We start from the raw sequence: 15,082 nt of genomic DNA, 5'->3' as shown, positions 1-15,082 counted from the left end.
TTATTCTCCGCGGCCCGGTACAAAATGGTACCGGACCGCGGACCGGCGGTTGGGGACCCCTGATGTATTGGATATTGTTGAGAATGTGTTCAGCATGTTGTAGTTTTGCAAATTGTCTTTCAAAGTTTGCATGCTGTGACTTTATCTTCACTGTACCATCAAATATTATTTTTTGTTCTTTTAAATTTGTCAGATTTTTGTATTTTAGTGGCATAACAGTGAGCCTGTGCGTAGTATAGTATGACATGTAGTTCTCTAACTACCAAATTGTAGAACGTGAGCTTGTTGCCTCATTTACATACAGCATTCACACTATTTTCTACTTTTGGGTTATTCTTGTGTTCTGCTAAAAATAAAAATGACAAAGCTAATGTTACCTAATAGAGACGTTTCCATTGGGTCATAGTCACATGCTAAAAAGTATTTAGATGAAGCATGCAGCTTAAAACCTTTGTCAATTTTCGTTATAGTGGTATTTAGTGTCACCCTATGAATGCAATGGACTTTTTAGCTCTTGAAGACACCTTGTGTGAAACAAAAACTTTGTAGGTGCCTTGGTCCGTTGTCCAATCGTAGGGCACCTCCAGTGGCCTGAAGTGGATGAAAGTGCTTGGTCTCATTTTGCAGACGTTGGTTGCACATAACCCCTATTGTCACCATGCGCTGAACTGACCAACGGGCACATCACGAAAATTGCGAGTTGAAAGGAGTTTTGGCAGGTGAAATGGCTTGACTCCCTCTTGTGACTGGATCCAATTCAGCCCTTTGATCATTCAGAAGATCCAAAATTGCAGTGCTCAGTCAGCAGGATGTCACCATATTTTTTTGTTTCTCTTTGTATGCCATGCTGGCAACGCTTTGCGTGCTGGCATGCGCCTGCCTTGCAGACCCAGTATTTAAAGAAAGAAACTCAGCCATCACAATTTGCGCAATCGGCAGACACAATTTGGGATGTGTCCCATTAATAGATCAGCTTCCAAATCTGTTTGCACCGGCGCTCAAGTTCTTGCCGGTTTTTTCATCTCATCATCTTTAGCAAATCAGACTGTAAAGGACACCGGCCCTCGAGGACCGGACTTCGACACCTGTGCATAACACATAGCCTGTGCGTAGTATAGTATGACGTGTAGTTCTCTAACTACCAAATTGTAGAATGTGAGCTTGTTGCCTCATTTACATACAGCATTCACACTATTTTCTACTTTTGGGTTATTCTTGTGTTTTGCTATAAATAAAAGTGACAAAGCTAATGTTACCTAATAGACACGTTTACATTGGGTCGTAGTCACATGCTAAAAAAGTATTTAGATGAAGCATGCAGCTTAAAACCTTTGTCAATTTTCGTTATAGTGGTATTTAGTCTCACTCTATGAATGCGATGGACTTTTTAGCTCTTTAAGACACCTTGTTGTGAAACAAAAACTTTGTAGGTGCCTTGTCCCGTTCTCCAATCGTAGGGCACCACCAATGGCCTGAAGCAGATGAAAGTGCTTGGTCTCGTTTTGCAGACGTTGGTTGCACATAACCCCTATTGTCACCATGCGCTGAACTGACCAACGGGCACATCACGAAAATTGCGAGTTGAAAGGAGTTTTGGCAGGTGAAATGGCTTGACTCCCTCTTGTGACTGGATCCAATTCAGCCCTTTGATCATTCAGAAGATCCAAAATTGCAGTGCTCAGTCAGCAGGATGTCACCATATTTTTTTGTTTCTCTTTGTATGCCATGCTGGCAACGCTTTGCGTGCTGGCATGCGCCTGCCTTGCAGACCCAGTATTTAAAGAAAGAAACTCAGCCATCACAATTTGCGCAATCGGCAGACACAATTTGGGATGTGTCCCATTAATAGATCAGCTTCCAAATCTGTTTGCACCGGCGCTCAAGTTCTTGACAGTTTTTGCATCTCATCATCTTTAGCAAATCAGACTCTAGTTATACATACTGTATGAATGAAGGTGAATGTAAATGATTTTGTCAATAAGTGTCCTGCGTTTGGCTAATGACCAGTCTAAGATTTCTCTGGGCCAAAGTCAGCCATGAAAGACTCCAGCTCGACTGCGGCCCTAATGAGGACAAGTGGTATTGAAAATTGATGGATAGTTTTTCATTATTTTTCATTGGAGCCAGTATTCAAATTTTTTACACCACATGAAAGCAGGCAATTAGGGGTGAGATGAATGTATTTGGGATGTGTGTTTGTGTGTTTCGGGGGAGTTATTGGAGATGTAAGGAGAAGGAGGCAGGGCTTTAATTGATTGACAATCGGGATGCTGCACAGACATGACAAGATGATGAATAGAGAAAGGGGCATCGTAAGAGGCGTCATGCTGTGCTTTTTCTGTTGGAATCCGATGAGAAAACCTGCTGAGAGTTCATTTCATTACGCATCCAGTGAACAATTTAATTAGTGGCGCTTAAAATAGTCTTCTATGCATTGCACGGCTATTGATGAGGAGGACGGCGTCTGGCTGAACTGTTTGTAGATTGTAAAACTCGGCAACAGTTACTCGATTCATTTTAGCACTGACACTTATGAAAATGAATTTGAGTATTATGTAGTAGAGTAATATGTAAGGAATTTATATTAGCATTTCTGTGATAAAATATAGTATTTTAACAGTAGTCACAGCTCAGAATTAAATATAAGCTGCATTTTGGAAAGAAATAAAAGAATAACGGATCAGTGGTTCACTCCCCTGACTATTGTGTAGGCAGGGTGGGTTCAGTTCCCACTAGGTGACGGTCTAAGTGTGAGTGTGAATGGTTGCCCATCTTTACATGTGTCCTGTGATTGACTGGCGATGGTGACGGGTGTATTGTATACCTACCCATCGTCACTGGGTATTGACTAAAGATGCTTTTGACACTTTAAGTAATGTAGAAAATGGATGGATGCATGGTTTTTAGGTTAAATGATCCGTATAAAGTACTGTCTTACAGCTGCAGCTGTTGTGAAAGCTCTATTTATACAAAGGTGTATCGTATTGGATTGATTCGGAATAAAGAAAAAAACTGTGTCATCTGGTGGGGCACTCAACAAGATTGAGAACTGTGGAATTTGTCTCACACCAACTCGTCGGGGTGGTGGGGTAAACAAAGTTAGTTGTATCTTTTAAGACTATCTTCTCGTTCATGGTCCCCAGGGCCCCCACTCCCTCCACAGGAGGTTCAGGTCCAGTGTGGTCAGACCCCCGGGGTTCTGCAGGTTAGATGGAAGCCCCCGCCGCTGACTACAGCTGGTACTTCCAACGGTGCCAGTGTAATTGGCTATGCTGTATGCACAAAGGGACAAAAGGTACCTGGTTGTTGTTATTCTTGTGAAGCAATGTGAAATGTTTAGTGGTGTTCTTTTGCCACCTTCTGGAGGAAGGTAATAATGTCAATACCCAGCTAAAAATCAATAACTCAATAAATAAATACAACGAATGTCGAATGTCAGCACGTTTATCATCTACGTGTATTTTTTACTCAGGTTCAATAATAACAAAAAATATATATATCTCTTTAATGAATAAATGAAACTCATACACAACTCCCAAAAAGTTTGGGGTATTGGTGTCAAAGGTTTTGCGAGGTAGTCATGTAGGACCCCAAAAAAGCAGGGAGGCAGGGAGGAGCAGGGTGGAACTGACCAATATGTATTTAACAGAAATACAAACAGGAGTACACTGAAAAACTACTCACTACAAGTGCTCAAACAAAGTCCTGGAAATCACAAGGAGCCAGAGTAACAAAAGAAACCCGTGACAGAAAACAAAACGTGACAGGAGTGGCACACACAGACACTCACAACTCACAATGACCCACCAAAGACCGACAGAACTCAGGGAACTAAATACAAGCAAAGTGACGAGACAACGAGAAACACCTGGACACGACACAAAGGGTTGAGGGAGCTGATTGGCTAAACACAAGGGACACTGATGACGAGAACAGGTGGTGACAAAAAGGGCGCATGAGGGAACAAAACCAAACGTAACCAAACAGAAACATAACAATTGGGCTTTTGGGTAAAAGTTCAGGATGAACGTAAAATGCACTATAAATTTTACAGGTGAACTGTTCAATGTCTCAGATGTTTTGGCACACGTTGCTCTTCTCGAATAAGGTGCTGGAGGACAAAATTCACCATGAAAATTTCCAAGGATGATGCCTTTTATGTGGCTCTTCCACTCTCTCTGTATCTGTATTTCATCCTGCTGATGACACTCGATGACACTCTAAGTAAGATCAGTGGCCATTTCTCTCTCCATACATCTATTTTGAAGCAGGGCAATGGCGAGGTACTGTTGATCTACTCGGTCTTGGGCTCATGATGTCATGAAAACGTGAACAGCATGATGAAGAGGACTATTGAAATACCAATTCGAATCGAACCAGCAAATGTATTGATCATTTCATGGATCTTTTGTGAATTTAGCATTTCAGCTCCTTGTTGTGCAAAACTTCCTTGAACACGTGCATTCAAAATTTGCAAGAAGTTTACCTGGGCACTGTAGGTTCATCCTGAAATTTCACCTGAACTTTTTGTGAATAGTGTACAACTTGATTTATAGAGTGGAAGGCCAAAGAATAAAAATGTTTTTTAAGACGAGTTTTGAAGACGGACAGAGAGATAAACGTCAGGCAACCCCCCGCTTGTCTAAAGTTTATCCGGAGATCATTCCAAAGGCCGGCAATGGAAAAAACTCAGGCCCCCTCTTAGTCATCGGTACGTCGAGTTGTGTCTGGTCTGCTTGCTTGATGCAGAGGTGGGGGAGCTCAGAGAAGTAAGGTGGGGCGAGACTATTGAAAGATTTAAAGACAAATTAAAGAATCTTAAAATGTACAGGGAGCTATGGAAAGTTGGCCAAAATTGGAGTAAGGTACTCCCTCGAATGAGCTCCAGTTAGGAGGCAAGCAGCAGCAACTTGGACCAACTGGAGACGCTCGAGGGAGGACTGGCTGACTCCAAAATAATGTGCATTACACTAATCCAACCGAGATGTAACAAAGGCATTGGATTCCAGTTTCTAAATGCTGTTGTGAAAGGAAGGGCTTTACTTTGGCCAGCTGCCTAAGGTTTTAGAAACAAAAGAAGGATTTAAGAACAACACCAATTTGCATAAATGTACCGACTGTAAAATCTTTTGTTGATGCTGCTGGGGTTTTTTTTTGTTTTTGTTTTTTTTTGCAGATTGCAGAGGTCTTGTACCCCACAGCAGATTATGTGACGGTGGAGTTAAACAGAATCCAATGTCTGGAGGCCAGGGAGGTCATCGTAAGGACGTTGTCAACTCAAGGAGAGTCCCAGGATTCACCTGTGGCCATCATCCCGCATAATTTATTGGGCTCTCCTCGCCTGTCGCATCGAACTACTGGGCCACCGCACACTTTGCCGCACCCACCGTCTCATCCCGCCCTCTCCCAAACTCATCCTCCTTATCCATCCACATATCCGCCCATTCATCCCCAGCCACAGGTGCAGCCTCTGCCTCGGGCCCAGCCACACACGCTGCCCCACGCGCAGACGCACTCGCAGCCCATCTGTCACTCTTCACCCCACGCCAATCCTCAGTTGCAGCGCCAGCCCATGCCCAAGTCCAAACCGCTCATAAGTGCCAGAGAGCCAGAAACCAAAGAGCATGAGGCGAGCATACGGCCCGCCCCGCCCTGGGAACGCTCCCCTTCCCCGCTGCCCCCGATGCGCGGACCCAACCTGGAGCCGCCGGCCTTCCAAACACGGCGTTCGCCCTCTCCTCAGAGGATCCTGCCGCAGCCTCAGGGAGTCCCCATCCCCAACACTATCGCCAAGGCCATGGCCAGGGAAGCCGCCCAGAGAGTGTTTGCCGAAGGCAACAGGGTATGATAACAGTTTCACTGTCAATCACCTGCAACATAATTATTGGTTGAACTACACTAGCAAGAAGGCGCAAGGTTAAAACCTTAATCGGGAACACTCATACACATACGGTACATCAATAATCCAAAACGGAGCACACATCTTGACACTGCATGATCTGATATCTCTTATCAGGGGGAGAAGAGGAACATCTTCAGCGAGCGGGGTAACGCCCTACACCCACTTAACTCCGATGAGGAGGAGGACGGTTATGATTCTCCTCATGCAAGAAGAAAAGGGGCTTCGGTGGATGAATTTCTGAGAGGCTCTGAACTGGGCAGACAGGTATTATTAGGTTGTGTTTTTACTGTACAGAGTATCATGTGTGTGCGCGCTCAAAGGCAAAGTGTCATTTCTAAATGCAGTTATCTGTGCCAACTGGAGAGAACGATTTTAAAAAACAAACAATATACCGTAATTTCTGGACTATAGACCGCACCTGATTATAAGTCGCACCATTACATTTTTAAAGGAAAAAAATATTTTGTACACACATATAAGCTGCACCTGTGTATAAGCCGCAGGTGCCCATATTGTAACATTAGATATTTACAAAGAAAGACGGTACACAGGCGGCCGTTAGAAAAGTCTTTATATAAGCCGCTTCATGAAATAAGCCGCAGAGTTTAAAGCGTGTGACAAAAGTCGCGGCTTATAGTCCGGAAATTACGGTAAATGGTCTCATTTGTTTCATGTACCCTTTTAGCACCATCATCATCATCACCACCACTACAGCCATAGTGAGGAGTACTACACAGAGAGCAGCCGGGGATCAGACTTGTCTGACATCATGGAGGAGGACGAGGAAGATCTCTACTCTGAGATGCAATTGGAAGAGGGCCGCAGGAGGAGTATCAACTCTCACAACTCTCTAAAGGTACGACTGCACACCTCGGGTCTGGCGACACCGAGTAGGGCAGATGGTGGAATGGTCAGGTTGGGTAGCGGGTGTTCGGCATCACCTTTCCAAGGTTTTTTGCAACCAAGCCCACAGTGGCTTTGCCTGGCTGAGTGCTACTGGATTAATTCATCTGAATTCACCCCGCCCTGCCCCTCCAGTTCTGCTTAATGCAAGGCTGAGCTCATGAGAATGGCTGCATATACAGCACATATAATAGTTCGTATACCATGACACCAGATGGAGGCTGAATATTAAAACAACGTGCATTCCTGGTTTGCGCTGCATTTTTGATGTGCTTTGTGTTTTACTAGTGTAAGACATTTCTTTTGTGATTTTATATAGAGCCGATATCTACGTATATATGGAAATCAGACAAATGATACCAATGTACAATTGCAGTGGGTCATGGCATATCGTGTGCACATGGGAATCTCATTTAAGTGAGCACTTAAATGTAAATACTCACTTTTGCTCATGTCTGTCATGTTTTTGGCATTTAATTTTTACTATTGGCAGTGGTCGTCAGTGCAATTCTGTGGTCATTTGTTCTGTGTGGATGTAAAACCATAATGGTCACTCAGTGTCGTATTACATGCTGTCAGAAGTAAAACTGCTCAGACTTGAGGATCAAAATGGCACGGAATATGAAATTCACGTAACCTATTCATCTATGGAGTTACTGTGTGTTAATTTTAAATCAAATTTCACCATTGTTTTTTCATTGCCATTTACTTGAATATAACTGTTGCAGACGTCGTACCCCCCTTCTTCCAAAAAGACTTTCAGCACCTTGAAGGTAGAAAAGTGAAATAAAAGCCATTTCCCATTTACAGTACACATAGATTCAACACATTAGGATTAGAATGACTAGCTGTCTGTTACAACACAGGTGGAATTTCTGTATACCGTATTTTCCGCGCTTAAAAGCTCACAGCGCGCCTTAAAATCCGATGCACCTTGTGTGTGGTCATTACGGTAATATTTCAACCCCAAAATGGCTCCTTGCTCGAGACATGCTGACAATGCAGAGTTCAAACTCAAGGCGATCGGTTACGCAGTTGAACACGGAAATAGAGCAGCGGCAAGAGAGTTCAACGTTAACGAGTCAGTGTTGTAACTCGCTGTTGGTTAAGTGAACTGTGTCGCCACTTTATGAAATCTTTTTTACTGACATCTGATCGTTCTGTTGGCGTTTCCTTGAGCATAGCTCCATCTAGTGGATGCATTGTAGATTGCGTCTTATAATGCGGTGTGCCCATTGTATGAAAAAAAAAGACAAAATAGGCCATTCATTGAAGGTGCGCCTCACAACCCAGTGCGCCTTTTAAGGTGGAAAATAGGCTACCTTGCAAGTGTAAATGGTGACAATGTTGAGCGGTACTCCTGCGTCCTCAGCTTCTTGTTGGTTTATGACTAATTTATTGGAGCTGATTTCTTTCTTCTCAACCCCTCACAAGTAAACCCACCAACATTCTTTTGCTTTGAGTATTTCACACTTTTCATGAACAAATGTCCCTTTTTTTTTAAACCCACGCTTACCTCTACGTTCACGTTATTTGTCAGCTGTCACTCCATCATTCCACAGATTCCTGTTCAGAGCATGCCATTTCCTCTTTTCACGGAATGAGACTGCATGAGTTGCTTGATTGCCACAAATAACTAATTATGTCTTTATTTTGTCTTCCCCCCATTTATTCTATTCACATGTTGTGTTGTTTCCTGCCTGTGTTAAAAACCTTCAAACACGTGTCAACTTCCCCTTCCAAAACACTAAACCTTTTGAACTGACTCGTTGAACTGTGAAAACGTGTGGAACTTTGACTCGTGGAGGCGTATTACAAGCGGCAAGACCTTGCTGAGGAAAGAGACTGCTGGGACCTCCAGAGGGAGGTCGTAAAGCAAAAATCGCTGCGTAGCAAGCGTCTCCACAGCATCCCGGAAGTAGAGGAAGAGACAGACGCTGTGGACAACATGGGCCAGCGCCTGTGCTTCGAGGAAGGCAGACGGCCGGGAACCCCGCACGCTGCACGGAGGACGTACAGCCATGACGGTTACAAGCACAACCGTGTCTCCTCCTCCAAGAGCCTTCGCCATTTGCAGCGCCAGCGCTCCTCGCCTCGCTTCGCCGACATCCGCTACTACTACAATGCAGAGGACCGTATGCTGGGTTGGCCTAACCGCCAGAACACCAAGAGTCCTGACAGTGGTCTGGACTGCGGTAGTGAGGAAGAAGGATCGCTGGGCAGGGGTCATCGAGGTTACTATACCCACGGAGCTCCCATGCGCATCATCCACTGTGAAGGGCCGGTAGAAAGGCGGGCGCTGGCCATGGGCCGTAAGAGAACTTTGACGCGCCAGTGCAGTGTAGAAGAGGAGTTTGCTGACATTCCAATGACCTCTGCAAAGTCCGTCCACACTGGTGACTTTAAAAACCGGGAACACTTTGGGCCACGGAACTACCCGCGGCAGGGGGCCCAGAGTGAGGCAAGGCTGAACGAGCTGGACAGAGTCTATTACAGTCCTCACAGGGAGGCTAGGGCCCAGTCTTTGTCCAGGCTCCACTGGGACCAGTCGCCGGTGTGTGATTCGCACTTTCTGCTGTACTTTACAATCAGCAAGCTGCAGCAATTTTTATTTTCTGAATGTTGTGTGTTTTTCGTCATGATTATTCCCTCTCTCATCATTTGATGGTTTCGTTGTCTGATCGCATTTCATGGTTGGTCTGATTTTATGTTATGTTGTGTAAGTTTGCTTGTTCTCTGACTGACAGGTGTTTTTCTTTTTTTTTTTTAATATACAGCCAAGCTTTTATTTACCTAAAGGCCATTTTAACAAGTTTTGAGTTGTCATGTCTTGATGGCTAACGTTCCCGTTTAAAGGACAGCAGTTGCTAAGCTGCTTCACTATGCAAAGCGTGGTTAGTTCACGCCATCTGTCTGCTGGCTGCATGAGTCATATTTCATGACTTGTTGAACACGACCCTTGTGCGCAGGGCTTCACTGCAGAATCTCACACACACACACACACACACACGCACACGCACACGCACACGGCAAGTTCCTAGTTGCTAATTATGTCAGTCTACCTTAACTCTTTAACTTGTTCGGGCAAAAAAAAAAAGTATCCTATTTTGTTATGATGCACTTTGGTGATTGTCAAGCTTACCATCCTCAAGACAAAACAAACCTTCCCTTATTTTCTGCAGCACCAATTTGTTTCTTGTCATGGAGCTGACATGCACAGAACAAAACAAACCAAACAAATGGTCTTTAGTTGAACATGTGGCCCTACTAACCCCAATCCATGGTGCAATGTTGGGGGTTGATTTCATTTACTTGTGTCTTTATGGTTTGTTTGTTTTTTTGCTATAATTTAGCCTTCCTAAGGACAAATGGACTCAATCATTTGCTCTTATGGCCTTTTAGTTGTTTTGACAGACTTGTGGGATTTTTTTGTTTGTTTGTTTTCGTGTCAAAGGACAACTTTTACCCCATGATTTAATAATTTGCTTATTGTTCTAACTGTTTGTCTTTTCTTATTCTAAAGCTCATTGGAAACTCCCCATCTCACGGAAATGCCAACCGTCTGGACCATACGGGGCGGAAGCCGGTTCACATCGGCAGCCCCCCCCAGCGACGGCCCATCCCGTCCATTGGTTAGTGAGGTCACCAAATGAGGAGGCATCCCAAAGCCACCTAGAGGGCCACTGATGTCTGTTGCGATCAATACCATGTGTCTCCCTTCCCCATGTGAGCCGAGCTGTACATCACTTCCATAGCGCATAAACATCACGTGGCCCCCTTATGTCGGGTGTCTGCATACTCTGTAGATACGGTACATCGTCATGAGCTGGACTGGCCAAATGTTCATGTGCAATTGTGCGGGAAAGTGACCCCCCTAAGATGTGTTAACAGTCGGTCAACATGTTTACAAGTCGCCCTTGCAACAGTGCAAGCATTGCTGTTTTACATGACTCCAAAGTGAGTCCCCATAGCCATGTGTTTTTCCACTTCCCCAAACCCTTCCTTCACCTTCTTTGTCATCCAACTCTCCCGGCATGATTGAATGGGCCGTGTGACGGAGCAGAGTGCGCGCGTGTGGAGAATCTCTGACCATGATGCTGTGATTGGTGTCTTCTGTAGAGATCACCATGGACAGTAACAGTGAGGGGAGTGAGGGCAACCTCTCACCTGTCAAGGAGGATGTTTACTATGGGAGTGTAGCTGGGCGAAGATTATGGCCATCTATATCCTCAGAGGATCAATATGGTATGTGGCGCAGCTTCTCACCAAGAGTTCAGTTATCCGACTAACTTAGCATAATTGAGTGAATGGACAGGGAAAGATTGGCCATTTCACTTTGCAAGAAGCCTGAACCCTCCAACTCTGCCTGATCACCTTGCATTGCAATACCCCTTGAGCACCAGTTTGGTTCAGTTTGATACATTCACTTTTTTTTTCTCTTTTAAGTATACCAGATTCATATTGCACCACAATTCGTCGAGAATTCAAGTTTAGTTGGGGAATGGATTCAAAGCCAGAGCCGCCATGAAGCACTGTAGCGCGTTAGATTCTTTTTGTAATCCATTAGTGGGTTACACCATGAAAGGCTGCGATCAAGACACTCTGCCAAGCTGAACTGAACTACTGCTACGGCTTACTGTAAAAAATGGCATCAGCCCACCTTGTTTTATTTTTTTAAACCATTCCTCTAATCCTGTTTTCTGGACCAGGTTCCACTTTTTACTTTTAATTTTTGAGTGACTCTTTTGAGTTTACAGTGGAACTTCTAGAGTGGAATGCAAGCTGTTTAAAGGTGCTGGTCAAGTTTCTTTACGATCAAGGAAATAGAAATAAAAGTCAAGGGCCAAAGTGTTGATGTCATAATGCGTTTGTTCAAGATACACTCATAATTGAGTCATTTGCAGTCAAGCAAGTGTAACATTTGGTGAGACTATGAACAGTAAAATGCTTGATAAACTGCCCTTGTGTGAGGTGTACATGGAACTCTCGCGTGGTGTCATCCATGACTATGTTCAAAATGTGTGTTGAACAAAAGCCTATTTTTCTTGACATTTTAGCTCAAATTCGGGATTATACCCCTACAGGGCCTTCGAACTTTAGTGGTTCTACTGTATTTAGAATGAAACTCCCAAATCACTGACCGGTATTTGAAGAATACTCATAAATTCTTGTGCGTCATAGTTGTTAACATTAATGAATCCCTTTTTCCCATCATCCAAAACGCTTGTCATTAGTTTTAACCATTTGTCAGACCGATTGTTCAGGCTGACCATTGAAACATATGACATGATGATTCACAAAAAGCATGAAGAACTGGTACCGGGTTCATCCCTTTTCCCCCCTCACTGGCCTCATCGAGAACTTCTCGGGTATTTCATGTCTGTGTCAGTCATGCAGGTCGTGGTAATCCGCAAAGGTTGAATCAAGGCAACTGGACTATTGTTTGTTCGAGACGTTTCACCTTTAATCCAAAAGCCTTCTTTGGGTCTACTGTTTAGGTGTGGAGTCCCGAAGCTTACTTATGCCTCTATTTATGAGTCTTTTCCCTGGCGGTGATAAATAATACGGTGTTTTTGCACCGTATGGCGAATGAAACAAATGTCCTTCATACCCAGCAATCTGACAAACCCGCCACGTATGGGACCACCACATTCCACGTCCTGTTTCAGTCTTCAGGCTTAGGCGTCATAACTCGTTTTCTCTTGGCGCAGGCCCCGTTTGTAGACGCACTGTTTGTCAGAGCCTTCCCGATGTGAGTCTGTGGTGGGGATTTTCTCTGCTCTGTCCTTGGGGGTTCTGATAACCCCTTGGCTTGAGATCCAGGAGGTGACGGGAGTCAAAGAGAAGCTACTGATCTGTGTGTGTCGGTTTTCTGGATACCTCAACATTGAGGTCTGCGTCTCTCTCGGCCCACGTGTTATAGTCCAAAAATGGCAACGTGTCCTCTTTGATGTCTTCCCATCTCTTCTTTCTGTCCACAGAGTTGAAGTGTTCAGTTAACAAAATCTACTTTAATCTGCCATCGGCATGCTTGCACCCGTGGCTGGGTTAAGTTCCTCTGAAGGAGTCCGGTGCTTTTCTTTCCACTTTTTCCATGAATATATTGGCCACAATTCAAACAAGAACATTCCAGTTGCCTTGATTCGGCCTTTAATGTGTTTTCTGTGTCTGGAATGGGTGTCTGCTGCCCTTTTTTGCTTCCGGGTGTTTTCACACATGGCACACAAGCATGATATTTGGATGTAGGAATGCAACGTCCTCATTATGTCCAACTCAAGGAAGGCATGCTTTTGACTTGGTGAGATAAGGCAGTGAAACAGCAATGAGCAAGCGTGCTTTGCTTCTTGTTTGGTCCTCATATCATCACATTATTGGGTTTTCCCTTCCCCGAAAAGCTGATAAGCTTGTGATTCCGTATCCTGTGATGTCACGCCCACAGCGAAGCACATGTGTGAGGAAAGAGCCAAGTTTGCAGCGTCAAATACATCCTACTCGTTTGCAATTCTCAAATTTGGATTGAATTGAATGAAATGATTTCATTGGCATTTGGCTCTTTCGGTACACATGCATGTCACGTCCTCCCCTGTCAGCTCTAACAAACAGACATCTTCTGCTCTCATTGCCACTGCAGCCCGTGTGGCTGTTTTAGGCTGATAGTAGCAGCAGAGGCCTCCTCTCTGTTTCAGACAGCTACGGCGGACGCAGGCACGGGCAGGGACGCCGTTCGCTGGATTACTTTGAAGAATCGGAACCGGATGAGCTGACGCGTGTCTTTGTGGCCCTGTTTGACTACGACCCGCTGTCCATGTCTCCCAACCCTGACGCTGCTGACGAGGAACTTCCTTTCAAGGAGGGCCAGGTCATCAAGGTAAGGGCTTGGCCTGGAGATGCAACTCAAGTCCACACATTGTCCAGAACAAGATCTCGCACTTTGTCCGTTTGCCCTTTGAGTGTGTTGCTGATAAATGCCAAAAACAACAGTCAGGCCCAGAAGTATATCGGAGGTTTTCTGCCGTCTATAATCCCTCCTTCCTTTTCCTACATATAACCAGTGTAACTTGTCTAGGCATCCATAAAGATGTCTCTCGATTTTATATTATGACAATAATAATGCATAGGCTACAATTTCAGAGTATTCCTGACGCCTTTTGAAGTTGTAACGTTTTGTTTTTTTTTTTGCGATCCTTCACTTCAGTCGTCTTTCTTGCTCACCCGTTAACCATATTTTCATCTACCTTGTCCGTTTAGGTGTTTGGAAATAAAGACACAGATGGCTTCTATAGGGCGGAAATCCGAGACAGAGTGGGTTTGATTCCTTGCAACATGGTCTCCGAAATCCAAACGGAGGATGGGAACATGATGGGCCAGCTACTCAAACAGGGCTTTCTGCCACTCAACACTCCCGTGGACAAGTTAGGTGAGGAAACGTCCACTGACACTATGCTGTTGTCTCTTGTTTGATTCTCTGCTGTTGACCCTTCTCCTTTATTTTTCTCCAATTTTCCCATTTTTTTGATTTTCTTCTTTCCTATGAAGTAAACTGTGATCGTTTCAAAGATGGACGCGCAATAAATCGCAGGTCCAGAAAGTCCAAGCGAGGTCTGTGTCCTGTCCTCTGCTTCCTGCTCGATCTTCTTATTGTTGACTATTTGCTTCCTTTTAAAGCTACCTGAAGCTGAGCTCAAGTTGTTGACATCAGTTTACACTTCTCGAATTGAGAATAAATACAGTATATTCTTTAGGAAATAATGCAAAGTGAATCATCAGTGACGGTTCTGTGAAGTTATGGTTTTCACAACAAGGGTTCACGTCTCTGTTAGAACATTTCTAATGCATGACCTCCACTTTTTTCCACACTTTAGATCGACACTTTGATCCATTTTTTGTTCTTATGTGGTTCCACTACATGCTAGACATCTTGCAATATCACTACTACTACCACTACTACTGCTAATAATAATGATCATAAGAATAATAATAAGCTTGGATGTCAAACCATCACAAATGATAGCATTATTAATTTATTTCCTGACTTTGAGATCCGATCGTGAAAATATGTACCGGTATGCATTACGCTGTTCTTGGTTCACAGAGAGAAACAGACGGAGTGGCCGTCAGCATCCGATGACAACCCGCAGAATGGTGGCACTGTATGACTACGACCCAAGAGAGAGTTCCCCAAACATTGATATTGAGGTACTGTCCTCCTACATAATAGCCATCTTTGCAGGATTTTCCCAAAAAATAAAATAAAAAATAAGAAGAAATAAAAATGTT

General features: G+C 44.2%; 1 protein-coding gene across 13 annotated transcripts in view; it reads left to right on the top strand.

Annotated features, from left to right (window-relative positions):
• The window catches only part of rimbp2b (RIMS binding protein 2b), a 91,071-nt gene that overhangs the window by 68,288 nt on the left and 7,701 nt on the right, over nt 1-15,082 (top strand). For 6 of the 13 annotated variants that reach the window (XM_019862793.1, XM_019862790.1, XM_019862788.1 and 3 more), the window contains 11 exons: nt 3,144-3,295; nt 5,177-5,842; nt 6,017-6,166; nt 6,588-6,758; nt 8,613-9,359; nt 10,329-10,437; nt 10,925-11,050; nt 13,492-13,673; nt 14,054-14,222; nt 14,342-14,404; nt 14,898-15,001. In XM_019862793.1, the coding sequence (XP_019718352.1) occupies nt 3,144-3,295; nt 5,177-5,842; nt 6,017-6,166; nt 6,588-6,758; nt 8,613-9,359; nt 10,329-10,437; nt 10,925-11,050; nt 13,492-13,673; nt 14,054-14,222; nt 14,342-14,404; nt 14,898-15,001 (2,639 nt within the window). Of the gene's footprint in view, nt 1-3,143; nt 3,296-5,176; nt 5,843-6,016; nt 6,167-6,587; nt 6,759-8,612; nt 9,360-10,328; nt 11,051-13,491; nt 13,674-14,053; nt 14,223-14,341; nt 14,405-14,897; nt 15,002-15,082 lie in introns of those variants that run through there. The other 7 variants (XM_019862799.1, XM_019862797.1, XM_019862795.1 and 4 more) reach the window with 4 other exon arrangements.

Source organism: Hippocampus comes, unplaced genomic scaffold (assembly GCF_001891065.2).
Source record: "Hippocampus comes isolate QL1 unplaced genomic scaffold, H_comes_QL1_v1.1 scaffold147, whole genome shotgun sequence".
Taxonomy (NCBI): Eukaryota; Metazoa; Chordata; class Actinopteri; order Syngnathiformes; family Syngnathidae; genus Hippocampus; species Hippocampus comes.
This window is presented reverse-complemented; position numbering and strand designations above follow the sequence as displayed.